Here is a 10119-nt window from a genome sequence, read left to right as displayed (position 1 = left end):
GTATGATTGTCTGTGTTGGCATACATTTTCTAGTACTACTTGCCATAGAGGGCCAGTTTGTGTGAGGGCCTGTCTGTGTGAGGGCATGTTTGTGTGTATGTACCTGTCTGTATAAGCATGGTGCATATGTGATTGCCTACAGTATATGTGAGGATCCAGGTCCCCTTACCACAATATCTCCTCCGCGTACAAACTCCAGGCGGGGCTGAAAGACCAGGATGTCGGTGATGTAAATAAGGTCACAGGTGTAGTCCATTAACAGCCACCAGTAGATGTTGTCTGCAGTCTGGTAGGGGAAGGCCCAGCGCACCGGGATCAGCCACACGTTCCAGTTCCACGCCATCATCACAAAGAACAGCCACACCACGTAGACCAGGTCTACAGGGAGACGAGAGGCACAGACAGAGCAGAGCAGAGTCAACTACAACCTGAATATAAAAACTTGGTGGGGGCTAAAAGGTATATTAGGATTTCATTACATTAGTATCAGGGCCCAAGGTCAGGTTGGTAAAGATAGTTCATATTTTATTGTCAAGATTCAGAAGTGAGATGGGCCTGTAAGAGGCGCACTCATCAGCCAGTTGGTCATTTTTCTTTGTATTTTATTTAACCTTTATTTAACGAGGCAAGTCATGTCGGTAAAGTATCATTATGTGTTGTATAGGAATGTATAATGGAACAGGGGTATGTGGTAGTAAAATTGGTGAGGGATATTATCCACTATTCTAAAGTTTTGGTCCTGGATACTGATTAGCTGAAAGCCATGGTATATTAGATTGTATACCATGGGTATGGCAAGAAATGACTTGTTTACTGTTCTGGGGTTTGTAGCATATGGCTAATATACCACGGCTAAGGGCTGTATGCAGGCAATACCGCGTTGCATCAGGCCTAAGAACAGCCCTTAAAAGTGGTATATTGGCAATATACCACACCCCCCTAGGGCCATATCACTTAAATATACCACGGGCGTGACCCAAAATGACTTGTTTATTGTATAATTATGTTGATAACCAGTTTATAATAGCAGTAAAGCACCTCAGGGGTTTGTGGTTTATGGCCAGTATACCACAGCTAAGGGGTGTACCAAGGCACTCTGCGTTGCGTTGCGCCGTGCATAAGAACAGCTCTTAGCTGTGGAATATTAGCCATATACAGTACCACACCACCTCTGGCCTTAGTGCTTAAGTATAATATGTTTTGGTATATAGCTCACCAGTATAAGGGTCGATGCTGGAAGGGAAACGATAGTCCACTATGGTTTGAAGCCAACTAGGAAGTGTGGGCATTTTGGGAAGTTTGAGGATTTTGATTGGGTATCCATAGAAGTCCCAGTACTCCTCCTCCTCTTCCTCCTCCACCGGGGCTGAGATGTCCTTGTCCTCTTCTGGGGGAGGGGGAGGGGGCGCCTTGGCTGGGGCTGGGAGTGAGAGGTCAAAAGTTATAGGTTATGTGAAAATGGATGTGGGTCAGGGTTGCATTTGTACATTTTAGAAAATCATTTGGTAATTGTGTATTTTGCTTGTTGTAAGGTCAAGGGTCAGGGTCACAGGTTAAAGGTCATGCTTAGTGGTAACCTACAGGTTTGAGGGCTGTCTTCCTCAGATTCGTCAGGGTCCATCAGTTTTTCCTTCTTGCGGACCGTCCTCGCCTTAAACAGCTTGACCAGTGTAGTCACTCTCTCTTGGACATTCACACTGCCATAGCTTGCCGCTGATGCTGGACGATCCCTGCAGGATACGACATCATCAGTGAGTGAGTGAGTGTGTGCAAGTGTACATGCATGCGAGTGTGCGTTCGTGTTTGTATTACAACAGGTTGGTGGCTTCTTAATTGGGGAGGACGGGCTGGAGCAGAATAGGTTGAGTGGTATCAAATACATTAAACACGTGGTTTCCAAATGGTTGATGCCATTCCATTAACTCTGTTCCAGCCATTGTTAAGAGCTGTCCTCCGCTCAGCAGCCTCCACTGGTTTTGCATGCGTCTTGTGCATTTGCCTGTGTGGCATCACTCACTCATCTTCCACAGTCAGGAGGCCGGTCTGCATCTCCAAGTCATCAACACCAAAACCATCATCCTCTTCAGCACTTATCTCTTCTACCGGGAGGAGCGAGCCACTAAAGGAAAGGCGATACAAGGTTAGGCAATAGGAGCCAAAGAGACAAGGGTAGGATAAACTGCACAAACAAAGCTGCCACAACTTACTCTGCAGCCACAGCTTTGCTGAATGTGTGAGAAAAAGAGAGAAAATATTAAGGCAATATGGCTAGTAAATTAAATGTTTGTCTGTCATCCTAGGCAAATCACCATAGAGCAAGTCTGTACAGCTACTATAATCATCAGACAGGCTTTTGAAGCAGCAGAGTGTATAGTCAGTTTACCTGCGCTTGGTCCCGGGGGCGAGAGACACGGTCAGAGAGATGGACAGGGGGTCCTGGGAGGTGATGATCTGGGGGATGTTGCAACCCCCTCTCATCCCTACGTCTCTGTCCACATCCTCGACTTTAACCGCTGGCAGCACATTCCCTCCTCTGTCCTTTCCAACGCTCCCTGAAGAACACGAACTGTTTTCTATAACTCTAGAAAACTCACTCAAGAGAGTTCTGTTGATACCTACCAACAACCCAGAACTATCAGATAAAAATTCTAGAAACAACACTTGAAAGCGTTCTAGAACTTTTGTATGACGACGAAAACTAGAACCCATGGGGTTTGCTTAGCCCAGGGATAACTTCAGTACAACAGTAAAGAGGCTAATGTGAATTAACAGGTGACTTCCTCCTGAGGCTGGTTGGGAGAGTGCCAAGTGTGTCCGGGGCTGTCATCGAGGCAGGGGGTGGCTACTTTGAAGAGTCTCAAATGTGGAGCGTGTTTTGATTTGTTTGGCACTTTTTTGGTTGCTACATGATTCCATATTTGTTATTTCATAGTTTTGATGTCTTCACTATTATTCTACAATGTAGAAAAAAGTAAAAAAGTAAAAAATAAAGAGGCTATTGTCATTGATGTGAAAGAACAGAACGACACAACACAGCACGACATGGCACAACATGACACGACATGGCACAACACAGAACAGCACGGCACAGGACATTTCACCCTAGAGGGTTCGGTTCACCTGAGCAGTGGGTGGATGGCTGCTGCTCTTCGCGATGAAGCAGGGTGCACGGTAGAGAGCATGATGGCAGAGATTTGAAGGGCGGTGGTCAAGGGGTCAGGATGGGGTCAGGATGGGGTCGGGAGGTCTCAGGATAGGTGAAACTTGACTTAGTGCTCTGAGGAGACGGTTGATCTAATTTGACACTAGTTTCCCGAATCTAACTCCAGGTCTGCAGGGAGGGGCAGGCGTTGGGACAGGGGAAGGGAGTGTTACTCCTTGGAGACATCTTCCTGGGGTTGGATTTGGGACACAGCATTTGGGTTAAGTCTGTTGAGGCGATTGAGGATCATTTGGCAGTACTGTTGCACCTGCTTGGGTAGCTCGGTCATCTCATGTTTTAGCAGGGTTAACTCTTCTGGCAGGGCGAGCATGGGCAGTTTAGGAGGGTTCAGGTTGTTGTCGCGTAGCAACTTGGTGAGATTGTCGAGGCACTGGCAGGCGTGGGGGATATGCACAAGCAGGCTCCTGATTGGAGAGCAATTGGAGGGCACTGGGCGGCGACATGGTCAGACATTCAATCAGATCAATACAATTGAGCAAAACAGGAAGTCATGTTAAGATCAAAAATGTTAGAGTAGTAGTTAGTAGTAGTAGTTTTAATGTCTGGTAATTGTGCTGTCATATACAATATATATATATATATATATATATATATAGCATGTGTACACCCCTTCAAATTAGTTTATTTAACTATTTCAGCCATACCCGTTGCTGACAGGTGAATAGAATCAAGCACACAGCCATGCAATCTCCATAGACAAACATTGGCAGTAGAATGGCCTTACTGAAGAGCTCAGTGACCTTCAACGTGGCACCATCATACAATAGGATGCCACCTTTCCAACAAGTCCGTTTGTCAGATTTCTGACCTACTAGAGCTGCCCTGGTCAACTGTCAACTATTGTGAAGTGGAAACGTCTCGGAGCAACAACGGCTCAGCCGTGAAGTGGTAGGCAACACAAGCTCACAGAACGGGACATTTGAGTGCTGAAGAGTAAAAATCGTCTGTCCTCGATTGCAACACTCACTACCGAGTTCCAAACTGCCTCTGGAAGCAACGTCAGCACAAGAACTGTTCATCGGGAGCTTCATCAAATGGGTTTCCATGGCCGAGTAGCCGTACACACAAGCCTAAGATCACCATGTGCAATGCCAAGTGTGGGCTGGAGTGGTGTAAAGCTTACCGCCATTGGACTCTGTAGCATTGGAAATGTGTTCTCTGGAGTGATGAATCACACTTCACCATCTGGCAGGAGAACGCTACCAGCCCCAATGCATAGTGCCAACTGTAAAGTTTGGTGGGGAGGAATAATGGTTTTGGGCGGTTTTTCATGGTTCGGGCTAAGCCCCTTAGTTCCTGTGAAGGGAAATCTTAGCGCTACAGCATACAATGACATTCTAGACAATTTTGTGCTTCCAACTTTGTGGCAACAGTTTGGGGAAGTCTCTTTCCTGTTTCAGCATGACAATGCCCCCGTGCACAAAGCAAGGTCCATACAGAAATGACTTCAGTGTGGAAAAACTTGACTGACCTGCACAGAATCCTGACCTCAACCTAATCGAACACATTTGGGGTGACTTAGAACGCCGACTGCGAGCCATGCCTAATCGCCCAACATCAGTGCCCGACCTCACTAATGCTCTTGTGGTCCCTGCAGCAATTTTAAAATATCTTGTGGAAAGTCTTCAATGAAGGCTGTTATAGCAGCAAAGGGGAGACCAACTCCATATTAATCCCCATAATTCTGGAATGAGATGTTTGAGGAGCAGGTGTCCACATACTGTACTATATACACTGCTGTTCAGCATTGACGAATATCCTCTTATTACATGAAGCAGGAAGACTCACCTTCACACCCTGCTTCGTCGGCACTTTCCTCTTCCTGTAATGAGAGCAGTGAACATAAAAAACATTCTCCATAGTAATAGCGTTAGTAACATCGATGAAACTACAGTGTAATAACAAGGATATCTGTTGGCTATTAAAATGTTCCCTACCTGAGTTGCGGCAGTGGGTGGAGTCTTCTGGTCGGCTGGTTCTGGCTGTTCGGTCACTGCCGGGGCCTCTGTCGCTGTGGGAGACTGTTTATTTTGCGGCTCTGGTTCTGGTTCAGGGGAGGCCTCTCTGGGGGTAGACACTGGGGGGCTTGGTTCGACTGACTCCGCCTCTGCCTCAACCTCGGACAACCCCTCGGCTGGATACACATCCATCAGGCACCTGGAGAGGGAGTGTGGTCCGATCAGTGCAGCTTTACTGTGTGATAGCCAATAGGAGTAGCGTTGAACACTGAGAGAACCTATCAATTCAATCTTAGTGCTGGATGTGAAGCAGAGAAAATAATTAGGACAAACACACATCCACCTAGCTCTGGTCCAGGGCGTTATAGAGCTGCTTGCTAGAAAGCTCAGCGTTACCATAGGCATCTGCACTCTGGGCATACAGAGTAAGATGTCAAGATGCAATGTCTCGCAATTGCAGATAATGAATTCTCCACTGCTAAGAAAATAATTTATATCCGTCACTGAAACAGATGCAGCCATATCTCAACAACAATGTAGACAAATTGTTCTCTATTACACAACTTACTCAGAACCCATTGGGGGGGAAATCTCTCTGAATATTGTTCTCTAAAGCCTATGAGGTCTCCTTCTTCCGTGACTGTTTGCCTCTTAACTGTGGCAAACGCATTGTAAAATACAGTGCGTGATCTCACCCTCACAACAAATAATCCTGGAGTTTTGTCTGATTTCTGATAACCGGGTTGGTTGGTTTGGAGGAAAAACTTTGGCGCTTGATGTGAACTATGACTGCCCTGACAATCACAGGGCATAAATCATCAGGACAACCATCGACAACCAGATCAGACGGGTAATGATGGGAGGATTTCGGACAATGTTGCCACAGCGGAATTGAATTATCAAGATAACATTTGTCATTCGGGACTGTGAGGATGGATACTGGGGAGAGGGATCGACTTAGATGTTGTCTTTGAATTGGCTTCTGTCTGTTTGACATTGGGTTAGATCTCAACTATGTTTATTTTTTTTAAATGAACGAAGCAATTGTTTTGTGTAGAATGGAAGAAAAAAAAAGAAGACTAAGTTAAACATATCCCAGACTAGTCATTACATAGCCTCGCCGCCGGCCCGCCAATGAGAATACAGTATCTGAAGACTAAGTCAATCTTAAGGGTCTAAATTTGGTTTTTAGAACCTACCTTTTCAGGTCCACTCTGATTCAATGAGGAATTGGCGGCACAAGGCAATACAAGAGACATGTCAAACTGAATAAGATCTTTTCTCACCATTACTATTTCTCACCATTACTATCAGCTCTCAAGCTCGGCACAAAGCACTGTTGTTAGGCCTATGGACTGTTGCTTTAGCATTCTACAGTCTCCAAAGACTGAACAGCAGATAGCACTACAGCTGCTTAGTGAATTCATTGCTCAACCTCCAAGTGATAGCTGTAACAGTGTGATCAATGTTGTACAGTGCCTTCAGAAAGTATTCACACCCCTTGACCCCCCCCCCCCCCCCCCAAAAAAAAAGGGAAAAAAAGAATGTGTTACAGCCTGAATTTAAAATGAATTCAAATGAGATTTGGTGGCGCTGGCCTAAACACGATACCCCATAATGTCAATGTGGAAATGTTTTTGAAATGTTTACAAATGAATAAAAAATGAAAAGCGGAAATGTCTTGCAACAATAAGTATTCAACCCCTTTGTTATGGCAAGCCTAAATAAGTTCAGGAGTAAAACATTTGTAAAAAAAATTCTACTAAGCTAACACTTGGAAAATATTTTTAATCTTAGGACCCCATTATATATATATATATATATATATATATTTGACAAATTATTTGATAATATATATAATTTGGCCATTACTACCGTAGCCCATAGAAACGCATTGAAAAACACAATCATATATGTCATTTTTTTTATCATAAGTGATACGGTTTGAAGTGTCTGTCCTATATCTAGGAGATATACGAAAGCTCAGGAAATATTCCAGTTTTTTTGAATACATATTCAACAGTTTATTTTGGTTGGCACAAAACTATCTCCATACTTCCATTAATTTGTATAGATTACCTTCAGACGAGTCCACAGACACTTCGTAGAGCAAAATAGAGCATTATGAGAGTTGAGAATTCCCCCTTTCCAACGTGAGGTCATATTAGTTTGTAGCCCAAATAGTTTGGGCTTGGCACATCAGCGTTACCGACTTCAGATGCATTCCTTAATATTTTCAAGCATGGTGGTGGCTGCATCATGTTATGGGTATGCTTGTCATTGGCAAGGACTAGAGAGTTTATATATAAATATAAAAAAAACAGAACAGAGCTAAGCACAGGCACAATCCTAGAGGAAAACCATGTTCAGTCTGTTTTCCAACAGACATTGGGAGACAAATTCACCTTTCAGCAGGACAATAAACTAAAACACAAGGCCAAATATACACTGGAGTTGCTTACCAAGACGACATTGAAAGTTCCTGAGTGGCCTAGTTACGGTTTTGCTTTAAATCGACTTGAAAAGTTTGCTGATGACATTGTAGCGGTAGGCCTGATCACCGACAACGATGAGACAGCCTATAGGAGGTCAGAGGCCTGACCGTGTGGTGCAAGGACATCAAACCTCTCCCTCAACGTGATCAAGACAAAGGAGATGATTGTGGACTAAAGGAAAAATAGGACAAAGCACACCCCCATTCTCATCGACGGGGCTGTAGTGGAGCAGGTTGAGCGCTTCAAGTACCTTGGTGTCCACATCACCAACAATCTAACATGGTCCAAGCACACCAAGACAGTCGTGAATAGGGCACGACAAAACCAATTCCCGCTCAGGAGACTGAAAATACTTGGCATGGGTCCTCAGATCCTCAAAAGGTTCTACAGCTGCAACATCGAGAGCATCCTGACGGGTTGCATCACTGCCTGGTATGGCAACTGCTCGGCCTCCGACCGCAAGGCACTACAGAAGGTAGTGCGTATGGCCCAGTACATCACTGGGGCCAGGCTTCCTGCCATTCAGGATCTCTATACTAGGCGGTGTCAGAGGAAGGCCCTAGAAATGGTCAAACACTCAAGCCCCCCTTGTAATAGACTGTTCTCTCTGCTACTGCACGGCAAGAGGTACCCGGGCGCCAAGTCTAGGTCCTCTACCCCAAGCCATAAGACTCCTGAACATCTAATCAAATGGCTACCCAGACTATTTGCATTGCCCCCCCCCCGCCCCCTCTTTTACGCTGCTGCTACTCCCTGTTATTATCTATGCATAGTCACTTTAATAACATAGTCACTTTAATACCTACATGTACATATTACCTCAATTACCTCAACTAACCGGTGCCCCTGCACATTGACTCTGTACCGGTACCCCCCTGTATATAGCCTCCCTATTGTTATTTTACTGCTGCTCTTTATTTGTTACTTTTTTCTTTTTTTCTTTTTTTTCTTAAAACTGCATTATTGGTTAAGGGCTTGTAAAGTAAGCATTTCACTGTAACGTCTACTACACCTGTTGTATTCGGCGCATGTACCAAATACAATTTCGTTTGATTTGAAGATCGATGGCAAGACTTGAAAATGGCTGTCTTGCAATGATCATCAACCAACTTGACTGAACTTGAAGAATTTAAAAAATAATAATGTGCAAATATTGTACAATCCAGGTTGCACAATATCTTGGAGACTTACTCAGAATGACTCACAGCTGCCAAAGGTGATTCTAACATGTATTGACTCAGGGGTGTGAATACTTAAGTAAATTAGATATGTCTGTACTTCATTTTCAATAAATGTGCAAAAATGTCTAAAAACACATTTTCACTTTGTTATTATAGGTTATTGTTTGTAGATGGGAGAGGAAAAAAAAACATTGAATCAATTTCGAATTCAGGCTGTACCACAACAAAATGTGGAAAAAGTCAAGGGGTATGAATATTTTCTGAAGGCACTGTATGATATCATAACATAGCCTTTCATTACCAAGTCTTCGCCTCCTCAGCTTCATATCTCAGTGTTTATTCTACTATGCGTGAGATAATTCCCGAGGAAGAATCTACCACCTAGCATGACTGGGGATGGACGTTACTTCTGAACACTCAAAATAGTCATCTTAAACTCCACAGAATAAATAAATCCCTCTTTGGCCTTTTGGTTTCAGTAAAAGCCACAAAGCTGAGCGTATGTGGGGACAGCAAACCGTTTAGCCGCATGGGAATGTCATGACGCGTGAGTAGCCTTGGTGTTAAAAACAAAGCAGGAATAAGCCTCTACCTGCTAAATGATTTGGCTTACTCGGTGATCTTATTTTCCACTTTAGGCTCCACAGCTTTAGCTTTGTTGTCTTCAGATATCGCATTGTCTTCAGCAACTACAATATCCATCAGAGTATTGTCTTCAACGCTCAGAATATTCTCAACGACAGCAACCTCTATGGCTTTATTTTTCTCTGGACTTTTATTCTCCATGCTCTCGTCGCTCTCGTGAAGCAGTTTCAACCTGGACGATTTGACCATGAGAAGGTTTAGGAATTAGACATTCAAACGCTATCGGTTACCAACTCTATCAGCACTCAAGCTGGGGAGAAAGCGCAGCATGGAATGTCGGCTTTGAATCCATGCAGAGTTAATATACCAAATAAGATGTAACCAATGAATAATCTGTTATCAATATGTGTTACCATAAATCTTAACATTGTTCAGCTTTACAAGTTTGTGCCCAAACACTGTCCATATATACTGAACAAAAATATAAACGCAACATGTAAAGTGTTGGTCCCATGTTTCATGAGTTGAAGTAAAAGATCGCAGAAATTCAAAAAGCTGATTAAACAGCTTGATCATTACCAAGGTACATCTTGTGCTGGGGACAATAAAAGGCCTAAAATGTATAGTTTTGTCACGCAGCTGTCTCAAGTTTTGAGAGAGCATGCAGTCAGCATGCA

General features: G+C 43.9%; 1 protein-coding gene across 1 annotated transcript in view; it reads right to left on the bottom strand.

Annotated features, from left to right (window-relative positions):
* LOC139384349 (cyclic nucleotide-gated channel beta-1-like) overlaps positions 1-10119 on the bottom strand; it is a 51706-nt gene that overhangs the window by 7885 nt on the left and 33702 nt on the right. The window contains exons 12-21 of the mRNA XM_071129059.1: positions 9471-9674; positions 6381-6395; positions 5161-5380; positions 5012-5045; positions 2384-2552; positions 2208-2225; positions 2018-2119; positions 1582-1730; positions 1217-1420; positions 170-378 (exon numbers count right to left, since the gene is read on the bottom strand). Coding sequence (XP_070985160.1) covers positions 170-378; positions 1217-1420; positions 1582-1730; positions 2018-2119; positions 2208-2225; positions 2384-2552; positions 5012-5045; positions 5161-5380; positions 6381-6395; positions 9471-9674 — 1324 coding nt within the window. The remainder of the gene's footprint in view (positions 1-169; positions 379-1216; positions 1421-1581; positions 1731-2017; positions 2120-2207; positions 2226-2383; positions 2553-5011; positions 5046-5160; positions 5381-6380; positions 6396-9470; positions 9675-10119) is intronic.

Source organism: Oncorhynchus clarkii, chromosome 26, assembly GCF_045791955.1.
Source record: "Oncorhynchus clarkii lewisi isolate Uvic-CL-2024 chromosome 26, UVic_Ocla_1.0, whole genome shotgun sequence".
NCBI lineage: Eukaryota > Metazoa > Chordata > Actinopteri > Salmoniformes > Salmonidae > Oncorhynchus > Oncorhynchus clarkii.
Note: the sequence above shows the minus strand (reverse complement) of the source record. Positions and strands in the feature narration are given on the sequence as shown.